This window comes from Polypterus senegalus, chromosome 12, assembly GCF_016835505.1.
Source record: "Polypterus senegalus isolate Bchr_013 chromosome 12, ASM1683550v1, whole genome shotgun sequence".
Classification (NCBI taxonomy): domain Eukaryota; kingdom Metazoa; phylum Chordata; class Cladistia; order Polypteriformes; family Polypteridae; genus Polypterus; species Polypterus senegalus.
Window position 1 is genome coordinate 163,782,588 of NC_053165.1, and position 15,937 is coordinate 163,798,524.

The 15,937-nt window shown below is 41.2% G+C and overlaps 1 protein-coding gene across 1 annotated transcript in view; it reads right to left on the minus strand.

The window, feature by feature from the left end:
* Positions 1–510: 510 nt before the first annotated feature.
* Positions 511–15,937, minus strand: part of LOC120540123 (B-cell receptor CD22-like) — a 51,633-nt gene continuing 36,206 nt past the window's right edge. Inside the window, exons 3-8 of the mRNA XM_039770617.1 lie at positions 15,197–15,559; positions 14,292–14,522; positions 13,377–13,634; positions 6,668–6,755; positions 1,169–1,214; positions 511–734 (exon numbers count right to left, since the gene is read on the minus strand). Of these exons, the coding sequence (XP_039626551.1) occupies positions 639–734; positions 1,169–1,214; positions 6,668–6,755; positions 13,377–13,634; positions 14,292–14,522; positions 15,197–15,559 (1,082 nt within the window). The 3' untranslated portion in view covers positions 511–638. The remainder of the gene's footprint in view (positions 735–1,168; positions 1,215–6,667; positions 6,756–13,376; positions 13,635–14,291; positions 14,523–15,196; positions 15,560–15,937) is intronic.

A 15,937-nucleotide genomic window follows, 5' to 3' on the forward strand; every position in this document is an offset into this window, starting at 1 on the left:
TTAAAAGCCAGAAGTCTGTATGACCATCAACATCAAGTGACTCCATGAGAACCCTAAGTACAAAGAGGACTGTTTCATTTATGTGAGGTAGAATGCCCAGAAGGGACTGGGTGGTCTCGTGCCCTCGGTACCCCTGCAGATTTAATTTTTTTCTCCAGCCATCTGTAGTTTTTTTTTGTCTTTGATTTATCTTTTCTTCATTATGTAAAGCACTTTGAGCTACTTTTTGTATGAAAATGTGCTATAGAAATAAATGTTGTTGCTGTTGACGCATGCTCAATAATCCAGGTAAGGAAAGTTTAGAAAGTTGTACCAAAACTATCCCTTGTCTGTTCCCGCCGTATTTTACCATATTTTGAATCTCGCACCAATGTCTTGTGGGAATTAAATGTTGTTGTTTCTTTGCCATTGTATAAGTGCAGAATAAGTTCATAATGACAGTAAAAATAATATAAGTAAAAGAAGGAAGGAAAGAAGGAATTCTTAATTTGTAATGGATGGCTTTATTAATTAAATATTATTACATTTATTTATTGTAAAACCCCAGACATCTTGACATTCTGTTCTCCTGCACTTTTCATTTATTAAAATTAATTTCTATTTTCTCCACACTAAACTTATCATAATCCACTTTTTGCTCATTTTTTTTGCATAATTGTGTCGTACTCTGATGACACTGCTGAGCGATCCAAAGACATGTAAGTGCGATCTTCAGAGTCTTCCACACCTCTAATCTGTAATGAGAAAAGCAGAAATCAGAGCCAAACTTACGCAATCATCGTTTGCCATTGTCACACATGCGGACCACCTTGCTGACTCTAAACAGGTATGCAGTGCCACCACGAGGCGAGAGGGGGTGCTGTAAGACTGACTGACCACGCCCACATCCCTCCCTAAAGTCCCACCCCTTCTATTCTGAAGCACATAACAGTTGACCCCAGAAGGAGGCGTTTCACTTGTGACCTGAACCTCTGACAGAATGGAGCTCCCGCTCAGACCTACTGACGGAAATGGGACACAAGAGGGGTGCCAGTCCATCACAGGGCACAAAACCCATGTTTTAAGCTACGGGATTGTCAGATGCCATAGGCTTCATGCCACGTGTGCAGTGCTCTTGTTCTCGCCGTCTCGTTTCATAAACGTCAGAGGTAAATCATGTAAAACATACCTTTTTGTTTGGTTCGTCTTTCCGATTTGTCTTCTTGGGCCGTTTTCTGTCAAAAAATATAATGGAAGTTTTGTAAATCCCATTAGACCTCATGAGAGCTCTGCCATGTTACAATGAGTGTGGCCTGGGTGGCACGGGCATTACTCTGCCCACCGCAGTGATACCAATTCAATGCTGGCCAGAGAGAGACTCAGTTACCTTCAGCCACTAAGGTCACCAGTCCATTCTCTTATAATAAAAATACTGGAATTTTAAAAGAACAGTACACGTCACACACCTTGACATGGCGCTTATTGCAGTACAAGTCGTTATATTAAACAAAGTTGGCTATTTGCACAAAATATGATTAGGAAAAAAACAGAAGGAAGATTTTTAGGCCTCATGCTGGTCACTTTTAGTAGGCTGGGCATTTAAAAATGAAATAAGCTGTGTGCTTCAAAATTAATGAAGATCCTGCATTTCAAACCTGACGTGAGATTCAATCATTTCTATTTAAAAATGACTTTGCTGACGGCTTGTCTACTGTTAGTGAGATGTGATGGTGAGCTGTGGAAGGACAAAGAAATGGAGAGGATCCTCAAGTGTGGCGGCCAACTGCAGAGGTCAAGACAAAGCACGAGAGCCATGACACGTGGTGTGAACTTGATGTGGTGGACTGAAGACCTGGCTTTGTGTCCAAGAAGTGTCACAAATGACCACAACGGCCATCACTCTCGCACCGGTTAGTGACTTTTCTTTATTCAGATTCAAAGTCTGTTCTTCACTTCATCTTTAGTGTGCCAGTCCTGAAAATACCAAACAGCTTGCCATTGAGCTGCCATTTTTAGCCTCATGTAAAGAGAGTGAAATGCCACAAGGTGAGCAATGGCAGAACGGACAGGTGACATCCTGAGGTGGCCAACTGCAGATGGTCAAGAAAAAGTATAAGAGCAATGACACAGGCTATGGACTTAATGTGGTGGACTGAAGTCCTGGATTTGAGTGCAGGAAGCATCACAAGTGACCACAATGGTCATTGTCTTTTGTTTATTTAGAGTCAAACTCTGCTCTTGAGTTCACTTTTACAATTCAATAAAACGCTGAGCAGCTCCACTGTGTCCATGTCAAGTTTTATCAACCCACAGATCTGTCATGAACAGCCTGGCCACCAGTCACACAGTGAATTGTCATCGGCTAACGCCATAGTACAGGCTGTATAACAGATAGATAGATAGATGGATAGATAGATAGATAGATAGATAGATAGATAGATAGATAGATAGATAGATAGATAGATAGATTCAAAGGCACTATATGATAGATAGATAGATAGATAGATAGATAGATAGATAGATAGATAGATAGATAGATAGATAGATAGAGTGAAAGGCACTATATAATAGATAGATAGATAGATAGATAGATAGATAGATAGATAGATAGATAGATAGATAGATAGATAGATAGATTGAAAGGCACTATATAATAGATAGATAGATAGATAGATAGATAGATAGATAGATAGATAGATAGATAGATACTTTATTAACCCCAAGGGGAAATGCAACCTGAAATGTAACTTGTGTTCATTATCGACTGTCTCATCAGTTAGGTTACGTTCGTTAGACTTTGCTATTCTGGAGGGAAATTTGCTTACAGCTGGAAAGTACAAAATCATAAAACATTAAAATAAGCAAAGACACAACAACTGACCACCACAGTTATCACAAGTACACACACTCAGGATTAGCATGAAGATAAATAAATAGCTTTAACAGTACGCAGTAACAGTAATCATTCAAAATGCTGCAGCACTCGACAGGTAACAGAATTCAAAATGTGTAAAACTCTGAGAATAGAAGAGTTCTGACATCTGCGGCTCAACACCCTCAGGAACCCAAACCTGCAGCTTGATGACATCTGCTGGAATTGAGGAGGCAGGAGAAGATGGCGTCTGTCTGACAGAATCAAGTCGGCCTTCATGCTAACCTGTTTGTGGTAAGGCGCCGTGTCAGAGGGCGGCTGCAATCCAATCATTTTACTGCTGATTTCATAATATTGTTAAGGTGGTTTATATTTTTAAAGCACATAAAAGGCAATTTAACAACGGATTCAGAAAAAGGTTTATGTAAAAGTGCCAATGTCGTTTGGTTCACTTTAAAACAACAGTTTCCTAAGAAAGAAAAGCCATCTCTGCTTCTTCTTACAATGGTCTTCAGTGTTAAGATCAAAGTTTAGCCTGTGTCACACACATGTGCCTTGGGGACATCTTAAAGGCTCCGGTGGTGGTAATTCCTCACTAGTCCACAGGGTGGCTCTGTATTGTACTGCCTCTTCTCTTTCTCCTCTGACAACTAACCACCTCTGATGTCATTTCCAGTGTCCGTCGACCTGGACCCGCCACTTCCTGCCTGGCCGGCATTTTACACGAAGTGTCACCATCTTGGATAGTCTGATCGGAGACTTGCATCCTTAGTGACATTCTTTTTTGTTGAAAAGCTGAATTTCTTTTGCCTTTGCGATATACGGGGTCACAGTGTCGCCCTACATCTTTATCTTTATTTTGTCCCCTCTTACTCCAGTATTAATGATTGTCCCCTGATATTTGTAGTGCTCCACCATCTTCACTGTCCAACCTTTAATTAAGAAGGAGGAGAGCAGTTAAGATGTACAGTCATAACTTTTGTCTTAGAAATATTTAGCTGTAAAAAGGAACGGTCAGGCCATTGAACAAACTCGTCCACAACAGGTCCATGGCTGAACTCCTTGTCTTGTGAAGGACTCACGATGATCAAGTCATCTGCTGATTTCCAGATATGTAAGTTGTGTGAGCTCCACCAGTCAAACAGAAGACGAGACAGACATGATCAGACAAGAGGTGGTCCAGTGTGTCAGTTAAGACTATCAGAGTAATGGCCATTAACACCCCCTCTTTGTTGCACGGCTGACCTCGGGTCATAAATTGGGATCCTGTGGGGGTTCATCATGTGGTTGGTGTGACTACGCTCTGTATCAGTGTATGCTCCCAACCTCCTCCTCCTCCTCCTCTTTTGCATTCTGTTATTAAAAAGTCCAGAATCCACCCCACCAAAGAGAATTGGACTATCGGTTTGTTGACTACAATGTGGGGTTGGATTGTATTATGAAAAGCCGGTGATAAATCCATAAGCAGCAGTCTTACATGGTATGTTTGATCCTTCCAAGATCTCATACAGTAAATTCAGAAGTGTCACTGTGGTGTCTTCCGCACGCCTCACTGCTCTGACGGTTCACCAGTGTGGGTCCATACGGGCGTCAGTCTTGGTAAGTAGTCGTCTCTTAATTAATTACTCAAAGGCTGTCATGAAATGAGGAGTTAAGGCCACTGATGTGAAGCCACTTAATACTTTAGGGATTGTCGTTTTTGCTAACAGAATGAGGTTTGCCTGTTTCCATAGGCTGGGCACCTGCCGTAATTCCAGAGACATCTCAGATATGGAGCAGGATACAGAAGAGAGCTGCTCTGGACAGGAGTGAAGCAGGACGCCACTTATTCTTCACCTGAGCTCTTTTTGATTTTGTTTGGTTTAAACACCTTTCTGAAATCATCCTAGTTAAAGAACGGCTGACTCCTGCCCCAGTCCTGCATCTGCTCTTTTCCTGCCTAATTTCCGAAGAGAAATCTCAAACAGGAACACAATTGATGGACTATTTGAGCCATCTTATAGTCAGTTGTAACTCCTGCTAACTCCACAGATTTATTGCATTTGCTGTGATTGCCAGCCATCTTCTTCACGCCACTCCATAATGAGCCGATGCTATCGTGGGTCTGCAGTCGATTCTCAGCTCTGTCCTTAGTCTTCATCTTTGCCCACTTTAGTTGATGTTTCACCTCCTTCTGTCGCTCTTTCTCTTCTGTTCATATTCCATAATGAAATGCCCCATTGTCCTTTTGGATCTTTTAAACATTTGGTAATCCATGGCTTGTTGTTGGGATAAAATTGGACTGAATTTATGGGGACTATGGCATCCTCACAGAATTTTACAGAATTGCTTACATTGTCTGTCAGTCTATCAATGTCAGTGCAGGATTTTTTAAACACGGACCAGTTAGTACATAACAAACAGCCACTCTGGCGCTCCAAAGAATCTTCATTCCAGATTTTTATTTGTTTCATTTCCAGCTTTTCTCATTTAAAGTTTATAGATTGGAAAAAGTTGGACACAATTATGGTCAGATGAACCCAGTGGTGGTCTGGATCTCAATTCACAAGCAAACTTAATGTCCCCATAGCACTGATCAAGCACTCTGTCGTGACGAGTTGGGCAAGTGACACACTGCGTAAATAATACAGTCTTTGGTTCAGTGATTAAAATTGTCCGAAATAAAATTTGGAGAGTCATGGAGACAATGAGTGAAGTCTCTGTATCCCTCTGGAGATGATGTTAGCGGCTTTGGTCGCTGCTGCCCTCGGGTGAATTTAGACATTCATGATTTAAAACTCTCTGACCAAACAAATGGGGCGCTGCAAGACTTAAGTGTCACACTAATTCTCTAACCCATCACCGAGTGTTTTTATATATAATGGCAGAGGCCAGAAAGAAATAAAAGGGAGACGTGCTATTTTGTCTCGTGCTTCTCAGATTTTTCTTCTAATTCAAAATATCCTGGTGGTCTCACAAGGGTCTCCTGTTGAGTTTCAGCAGAGACGTCAGTGAAGTCAAACAAGGGGCTCACATCTTCCAAGTAGTCAATTGACTTTTTTTTTTTGGCAATTTGAAAGGTTTTGCATTGTGTGCTCACTTATTGTTATATACATGTACAGTATATTATTATATATTATTATACTTATTATTAGTTATTATTAGACTTATTCTGGTAGGAAAGGCAGGCAGTGTGGAGCCGTGGTTAAAACTTTGGGCCCTTAGATCTTAAGTTCAAATCCCACTGCTGACACCTGCGTGACCACAAGAAAGTCACTTCATCTGCCTGTCCTTCGACTGGAGAAAGAAATGAAGCCAATTGTGCTTTAAATGTTTTAAGTCACCTTGGATAAAGACATCAGTCCAATAATAAATAAGGTTTGAAAAAGATTAAATCAAGACTAGTAAAGAGGCCTCACACAATATGCCATGCTTTTCAAAACAGACTCCTTTTACCTCAGTTGTGTCTCATGTCTCCATTTTATCTAAGACTATTTCTCCAAAGGAGTTTTAGGTGAAACATAAATGAGAATCTCTTTTAAGTCTCACGAGTCATCAAAGACCAACCTTTTAGCAGTGAAATATTCCTATGGGGCTGCTTGGCATGTTTATCATCCCAGGATCACAGCCCAGTCTGTGTGCAGTTTCCATGTCCACTTGAGTTTTGTGTGTGCCCTGTAGCAGACTGGCATCTCACCCTGTCTAATGTACAGGAGATGCTGTGGCTGATGGAAGAAGTGACTTTTAGAACATGGAGGAATGGATGGATGGATTAATGGAGGGATAGATGGGTGGATTCTTTATTATCATTGAATTTGAATGAAATTCAGACCTTACCTTTGAAATAGGAGAATTCCCACAGCTAATCCTGATAGAGTGATGATGCCCAGTACGGAATACAAGACAACATTGATGTTCTTATTCACTAGAAAACAAAATGAGAAACAAAACGACATCTGATTGTGGCACTCAGATTCTGTTTGCTACGTCCTTCATAATTAATATTTCAAATGATTTCCACACAAATTGTAACGACATATTATCTGCCTGCACGATGTTTTCACGCTATATGGAGACAGCTTGTCAAAACATCTCCCATAGAATTGGCTTAAATGAGTGTTCACTCAGTACATATTCTGACAATAATTCATGTTTTAATAGATTAGGTCCTGTAGAGACACAGACGTCCATTTTTCATGACTGTCTTTTCTACCACAGGAGACAGAATCTCTCTCAGAGGCCAGAAGCACAAGGCAGGACCTGATCCTGGATGGGACGACATTCAAACACGGGACACACACAAAGTCAAGTAGACCACTGAAGAGTCACCCATCAACTTGAAGTCTTGACTTTTAAGGCACGAGGACAGAAAGGGGCATTTAGCAAATGTTAGTAAAACATTGAAACTCCACCTAGAAGTCATCTGAACCAGGCGTAAACTGAGATCCAGGCAGTGTGTACTAATATCACGTCCTATCTTCTTAACTCAGATCAGATGTTTCTAGACTTACTTCATTATCGCTCCCACCTCATACAGACACAAGTGTTTGGTCTCTAAAATGACACTGGGTGTGTGGTGGAGTCTGCTCTGGGAGGGACTGGAACACCACTGGGGGTTTTACTGCCAGGATAGGCAGTTGCTGTCAGAGACCCTGAGCTGAAATCTGAAAATGGATGGATGGCTGATACAATTTACAAAATCACAAAGTGCTCAGTGCTGCTGACCACCAGCTCCAGAATGTCAGGGTCACAGTGTGTCTCACTTCTCCACATTTCCATTTCCTCTCCCAGGTCTGTTTCTCCAGTTTTCTTCCTACAGTACAAAGACATCTGAGTCTGTGTGTGTGTGTGTGTGTGTGTGTGTGTGTGTGTGTGTGTGTGTTAGATAAGCTAACAGAAATAAAACAACAATTTGGGGTCTCATAAGTAGCCAGTAGTTTTCATTTATTTCATTTTTTGTCTCTCTCTCTCTATATATATATATATATATATTGTGAGTGCCATGGAGGTCAGACGGGCACCCCAGCTGGAAAATGGCACCTCTTGCCAAGTTGGAAGGTGCCAGAGGATGGACAAACAGAAGCTGGAGGCCATGAGAAGTTCCATCCCCCAAACATTAGATGGTAGTGGTCTACTGGAGGTGTCCCAGCTTGGAGACCCACAGGGGTTCATGGGAAGTGGAGTCCGGAAGTGCAACACTTTTGGGATTCCTCAAGTAGGTGCTGTTGGACTGCCCTGGTCACCAGATTACCCAGAAGTGCTACCAACAAGTCATGCTGGTCTGGGTCCAGTATAAAAGCTTGACGAGTCAGAGTAGGGATGTAGCAGGCAGCACTCAACTGGATGTGGAAGGAAAGGAAAGAGTCATTGTTCTGTGGGATTATTGGTGGTGGCATACTGTAAAAAGTGCTTCAGGTCAAGTCAGGTTGGGGAGAAGCCACTGGTAGAGCATGTTGCTGCACCCACCACACAACGAGACAGCTCGGGATCCTGGTTGGCAACCCCCAAGGCAGACACACAGTCCAGTCTCACCCTCCGGAATTGACCCTCTATTTGTCGCATCCAGGTGTTACGTGGGCATCACCATTGGCCTGGTCCTGCCGCTCAGGTCCAAAATAATGAGCTGGATCACCCTCAGGGTATCGTGCCACATGGCATAGTGCTTAGGCTCCCTCACAATGCAGGTAATGTGCCTCATTTGGGACTCAGCACAAAGTCAAACCAGCAAGACCCAAGGATTCTCCAAAGAGACACATGAAGCAGTCCAGTCTTCTTGTCAGATCACTGGATAGTGTCCACGTCTCACAACCATATAGCAAGACAGGAAGATTTGGACCTTCGTCCTTTTGCTAAGATATCAGCAGCGCCACACACCCCTTTCCAGCGAGCTCATGACCCCCGCCCATGCTCTCCCAATCCGTCTACTGACTTCATAGGAAGAGTCGTCAGAGACATGAATGTCACTGCTAAGGTAAATAAACCTCTCAACGACAAGGTCGACACTCTCTGTGCAGACAGACACACTGCTGATGGCCGTGCCCAAGAGGTCATTAAAGGCCGGTCTCTTTGGTTTTTATCAGGACCCTCACAAGCCCAGACACTCAGACTCCTCACTTAGTCTCTCGGCTCTAAAAAGTGCTTGGAGTGTTAAAAATCCACTATTTGAACCTGTGACTGCGTTGGGCATTTTTGGGTCTGGGGTTCAGGGATCAATGGCACCCCCGTACTGGTTACTCTCTCTCTCTCTCTCTCTCTCTATATATATATATATATATATATATATATATATATATATATATACAGTGGTGTGAAAAACTATTTGCCCCCTTCCTGATTTCTTATTCTTTTGCATGTTTGTCACACAAAATGTTTCTGATCATCAAACACATTTAACCATTAGTCAAATAAAACACAAGTAAACACAAAATGCAGTTTTAAATGATGGTATTTATTATTTAGGGAGAAAAAATCCAAACCTACATGGCTCTGTGTGAAAAAGTAAATGCCCCCTGAACCTAATAACTGGTTGGGCCACCCTTAGCAGCAATAACTGCAATCAAGCTGTTGCGATAACTTAGCAATGAGTCTTTTACGGCGCTCTGGAGGAATTTTGGCCCACTCATCTTTGCAGAATTGTTGTAATTCAGCTTTATTTGAGGGTTTTCTAGCATGAAGCGCCTTTTTAAGGTCATGCCATAGCATCTCAATTGGATTCAGGTCAGGACTTTGACTAGGCCACTCCAAAGTCTTCATTTTGTTTTTCTTCAGCCATTCAGAGGTGGATTTGCTGCTGTGTTTTGGGTCATTGTCCTGTTGCAGCACCCAAGATGGCTTCAGCTTGAGTTGACGAACAGATGGCGGACATTCTCCTTCAGGATTTTTTGGTAGACAGTAGAATTCATGGTTCCATCTATCACAGCAAGCCTTCCAGGTCCTGAAGCAGCAAAACAAGCCCAGACCATCACACTACCACCACCATATTTTACTGTTGGTATGATGTTCTTTTTCTCAAATGCTGTGTTCCTTTTACGCCAGATGTAACGGGACATTTGCCTTCCAAAAACTTCAACTTTTGTCTCATCAGTCCACAAGATATTTTCCCAAAAGTCTTCGCAATCATTGAGATGTTTCTTAGCAAAATTGAGACGAGTTCTTTTTGCTTAACAGTGGTTTGCGTCTTGGAAATCTGCCATGCAGGTCGTTTTTGCCCAGTCTCTTTCTTATGGTGGAGTCGTGAACACTGACCTTAATTGAGGCAAGTGAGGCCTGCAGTTCTTTAGATGTTGTCCTGGGGTCTTTGTGACCTCTCAGATGAGTCGCTCTGCGCTCTTGGGGTAATTTTGGTCGGCCGGCCACTCCTGGGAAGGTTCACCACTGTTCCATGTTTTTCCCATTTGTGGATAATGGCTCTCACTGTGGTTCACTGGAGTCCCAAAGCTTTAGAAATGGCTTTATAACCTTTACCAGACTGATAGATCTCAATTACTTCTCTTCCTGAATTTCTTTGGATCTTGGCATGATGTCTAGCTTTTGAGGTGCTTTTGGTCTACTTCTCTGTGTCAGGCAGCTCCTATTGAAGTGATTTCTTGACTGAAACAAGTGTGGCAGTAATCAGGCCTGGGGGTGGCTACGGAAATTGAACTCAGGTGTGATACACCACAGTTAGGTGATTTTTGAACAAGGGGGCAATTACTTTTTCACACAGGGCCATGTAGGTTTGGATTTTTTTTTCTCCCTAAATAATAAAAACCATCATTTAAAAACTGCATTTTGTGTTTACTTGTGTTATATTTGACTAATGGTTAAATGTGTTTGATGATCAGAAACATTTTGTGTGACAAACATGCAAATGAATAAGAAATCAGGAAGGGGGCAAATAGTTTTTCACACCACTGTACATATATATATATATGTATGATGAATTTGCTTTTATATTATGTTGCAGCACCAGCAGTATAATCAGACTGGAGTCAATCTGTCAGTCCTCCAGTCTCTGCCCATATTTTCTGAGCCCACTTCATGGCAGTACTGAAAGGTACCACTGGCGTGCCACTAGATTGGCTCTAACCTGTCACATGTTCAGGTTCTTCTTCTTGTGCTGTCAGCTCAGTTCTGTCTTCAGTTTCTCTCTAAACCCACCCCCCATGGCTCCTTGATTCATTTCATGTCCGGTGCTCCTCCTTCAGCACTCATTCCACGGATTCAGTTTGAGTGTTTCATGAATTTTAACAATGGAAAGCATTTCAGGTCAGGAGTTTCATAAGTCAAAGTGCTTTCACTGTCTAATTCTGTACTGATCTCATTTCTTTTTGCCTTAAACATCCAACATTTAAAGCTAACAATCGTGGAGGTGACTGGTGGTGAATGTGCTGCTCTGTGGGACCCACTGAGATGGCATCAACATGTCTTCTGTGACCAAGATGACCCTTTGATAAATTATTTAGTGTTAGCAAACACATGAAGGAGTCACAATCCAAACATCTGAAGTGGGTCTGACGTTTGTGGAGAAAGTAAAGCGGCAGCAGTGTGGTGAGTGCAAAGTCAATTGAGGAAACAAGAAATTAGAAAATGAGACGTCAGATGAATGGGGGCTTTAGAAGAAAGGCTTAGACCTGCAGGTTAGAATGTGTGGACCTCCGTGGAGAGACAAGTGTCCAGCTGTCCAACACATCAGTGTCTGTCTCTGCCTCACTCTACACATTTACTACTTTAACTTTGGCCTGTTTGTCAGACTCGGTCATTTCAGGGCACCCTGCTTACCTCCTGCCTGCTTTGTGACTAACTGCAGTGCTAGACGAGCTCCATTACATTGAAAAAAGTATTGTAAGAGCCATTTTCCTAGTTCTATAAGATTCATGAATATTTTACTAGATGATAATGCATAAAATATGGGAGGTTTCTATAACCCCCATAAATAGAATTGTGTTGTTATATTCCTGCCATTTCTAACAGCTTTGACTAAAACAATAATCTTCAGTTATGACAGCCTTGCCTTGAGTAAAGTATGGAAGGCATAAGGTTTAAAACCGTGCCTGGGCACATGCCTATGTGCCAATCAGCCTACGGGTCTTTTGAGTGTGTTTAGTAAATATGTAAGAAAACAGCACTTAATGTATGTGCTGTGCCGTACGTCTAAAGCATACAGAAGAAGAAGCTAAGAATCTTTAAGTAGAGAAGAAGAAAATAAAGAATGTTTAAGTACAGAAATAAGTAAAATTTCTCAAGAAAAACTTAGTTTAAAGTTTAAAGAAGATAATTTTATTTCCTTTTTTTTGTGTTTTATTCTATGTGTGTAACTATTTTTTCTTTTATTCTTGTGTGGATTATTTGCTTTTAACTTTCACTAAATATTTTAAAAACAAACTTTTGGACTTTGGGATTTCTTTCGGCACGCGTTTACTCGTGCTTGACCATCCCTTATTTCGGCAGCTACAAGTCTAACATTGATGTTGTTCATTCAACGTAAATTTTCTCTTTCAAGTAGCTTAAGATTAGTCATTTAGTGTTGTAGCTTTAAATATTTGGTTTCAGATCTCAATTAAAGTGTTGGTGGATAGAATAAACATAAAAATCTGTTTCAGTTACCTAATATGTTAGGTTGTTCGTGTGTTGTGTTGGAGGGCCCTTTGTATTTTCTTCCTATCAAACTTCCCGGCGTGTTGGCTTTCCAGCTGCCAAAAATGAAGAAGACTTTCCTGAGTGGAGTGGACGTGTCTGTCCAGGTCTGGTCATCTTCAGCAGCAGACGTTTATAGCGGAGGATTTCTGGAAAGTAACCCCGTTTCTCAACTGTTCATTTTAAGTGTAAGAACTCATAATAAAACATATTTTAAAGAAAGCTGTAGAAATGTTTAATAATTTGTTGTTGTATATTTAAGATTTACACTACAAAATGCTTGTGTATTTGTTCTACATTTTTAAATAAATATAAAAAGTGCAGCATTGGAATGTTTTATACTCATAATATTTCTAACAGCATAAAAACAGGTTACGACCAATAAATCATTTTAAATTGTAAAAATAGATTTACTTCAGTATAAAACAAGTGAATTACGCCCAGTCACTCGAAATGATTTGCCTCAACATACAAATTGTGGGTTCAATAAGATAAAAACAATTCTATTGGTTCAGATTGAAAATATTAAGTAAGAATCATTACCTGAATTATTTTAAGTTGAATGGAGGTTATACTTTTTTCAGTGTACCTGCTGTATAAACCATCATTCGTATTCTTGGCAATACTTCCCCTTCTTGACGGTGACTCGAGTTGCACCTCATTAGTATTTAGCCACCGAATGTCGCTTGCTGTGATATTCATTTTATTTTCATTGAAATGATTCATTTTGTTTTGTAAAATTAACAACTTATCGTAATCAGGAATTGAATTTTGCTCCCCTAAAGTTTCTTCTTGTCATCCCTACCACTGATCCACCACAGCCAAACTGACCAATCAGATTGCGCGGAGTGACCGGACACTCTATACATTTACTTCTTTGACTTTTTTCTCATTTATATTTCTGCTCCTCTAACCTATAACCCTTACTCACCGTTTACCGTCAGGTTGACAGCTGTAGAGTTTGTCGTCCCGTAGTCGTTTGTGGCTTCACAGTGATAAGACCCCACGTAACTCGCATTAAACTTGCTGATGTGGAGTTGATCCCCTGATCCTACTTGGCCGCTGTTCTCCTTGACCCAGGTGTAGCGGCCTGGTGGGTTGGCCAAGGCTCTACAGTTTAAAGTCACCGATGTCCCTTCTTCTATACCAGTGGTGGGATGTCCTGTGATGACAACATTCCTGGGGGCATCTAAAATAAAGAAAAATGGTTAAAGGTTACTGAGAAAGTGAGAAGTGTCATGAATTGTGTTTCTGTCACATTTCCTTTCAGGTGTGTAACTAAGAAGATGGCACAGCGTCATGTCATCTGGTGTTCTGCCTCACAGTGACCAGGCCACAGGTCAATAACTGTATGGTGGGCCTTCTCCTGGTCATGCTGTCTTCTCCTTGTTTTCCTCCCACAATCCTCTATGTCAAAGTCTCAGTGTGGCCACAGATGACCCAATGTCTCACTTGAATTTGATGACAGCCATTCACTGCCTGCTCTTACAATAAAGTGATGGACCCATTGAGACACAGCGGACAAAGAAAATGAAAGGTCAGACTACAAAGAAAGACCAGGCTGACTGTCATGTGCTGCCATTTTGACTTCTGCATATCAAGGTAACCACGTCCATTGGTGGAAAAATTACCATCAGAATGAACAGCAGAGAGGAAAAACTGAGAACATCAAACCTCATGAGGTGTCTTGTGTCCATCCATATTGTGTTATGAAGGAAGCGTCTCTCGACTCAGTGGTGTTATTTTATATTTTATAGGATTTCTTTTTCATGTCTCTGTCTGCAGCCCTGACTGAACTCTCACTCTGCACAACTCACACATTTAAAACTCTCAAAATACGACTCACAGAAAACATTCAGAAGAAAACTTGGGGACCTGACGTGTCCAGTCTGACACCAGTAACTGCCGTGGTCCTCATAGGAGGCTCTCTGAAGCTCAAGTTTCTGTGAGGTTTCTTTTAAATGTTGTCCTTTTCTGAACCAGAAGACGCGGTCGGTGAGACTGCAATTCATCTGGCACTCCAGGGTCACTGCTTCGTTTTCTTTTAACGTCATTGGTGTTGCTTCAATCTTTAGACCTTCAAAAGAATTAGAAAACAACAACAATAACAACAACAACAATAATAATAACAACAACAACAATAACAAAATAATAATAATAATAATAATAATAATATCTGTTCAGTGTCTGCTCTCAAGTGTTTTCAGTTTCACGTGTTTTACTGTTAAGGTGAGCAAACCAGCAGATCTGACCACCTCGACATCACCACACATAATAATCAGTCAGTCTGAGAGGAATCAACCAAGAAGACGTCCATCCTGTGGACACATTTTATAATTTGAGAGAATAATCAGTGGCCATCACTGCCCAGGCTGCAATAATATCAAAAGCATCCATGAGAGGTCCTCTTAAAGTTAAACCCTTTGAATGTGCAGCTTAGGAATGTTTGGGATCAGCTGAGCACCAAATAGAAACACCTTGAAATAATTTAATTAAATAAACACATCATTTAATTTATTTTATAGTTGTGTCACATTTCTCCAGTTCCAGGTGTAACACAAGTCCATCATCAGGTGCAATCAGCCATTAATCTTATAGGCAGGCAGGATTGATAATAATCATCCTCATCCTCATCCTCATCATCATCATTATACGGTGTGTGTGTCCAGAGGTCCTGCCAACTCAACACAAACTGTGCCATCAGCTTCACCTCCAATATAAATGAAGTCCACAAAATCATTTCTTTATTACCTGTGATTGTGACCTTCACTCCTGGTATTTGTGTCCATTTACTATCAATCCACCATCCCTCCTCGTATCTAAACTTGTAGTAGCCGCTCTCCTCTCTGCTCACGTTGCTGATCTTTATGCCACAAGTTATGTGTTTGTTCCGTAAGAACTCAACTCGCTGTCTGTGACTGTTTGCTATAAACGTCTTATTTGTGTGATACACAATGGTTTCTCCTTCAGGGCGTGTCTTCTTTTCATCAGGACCATAAAACCACAGTTCCATTACTTCAGTACTTTCTATTGGATCTTTGTATGTGCAGTTAATCCTCACAGTTGATCCTTCTGGTGCACATAATGCCTTTGGCTCATAAATGGCTCTCTCATCTGTAAAACACAAAAAGAGAAATGAAGTCAGTGACTTTTGGTTCAGACACAGATGAAGACCTCGCTATTCTTTTCATATAAGCTTCAGTAAATGATTAACACTAAAAACATAAAAACAACGTCATTGTGAAAGGGACAGCAGGGTCCTAGCACTGAGGTGACAGTCCTGTAGTTGTGCTAATTCTCCGCTGCTCTCACTCCTAAATGTCAGTCAGACGTTTCTCTTTCCTTTCTCATCTCTTGACTGTCCACCTCCATTCAGCTCCTCTACTCATCTCTTATTTTAATGACTGCTATTGGAGGGGCTGCCTATGGTGGTCTTTGTGGTTTTCTCTTTTCTGTCTACAAATCAGGACTCCTAAAGCTGACCCCTCATTA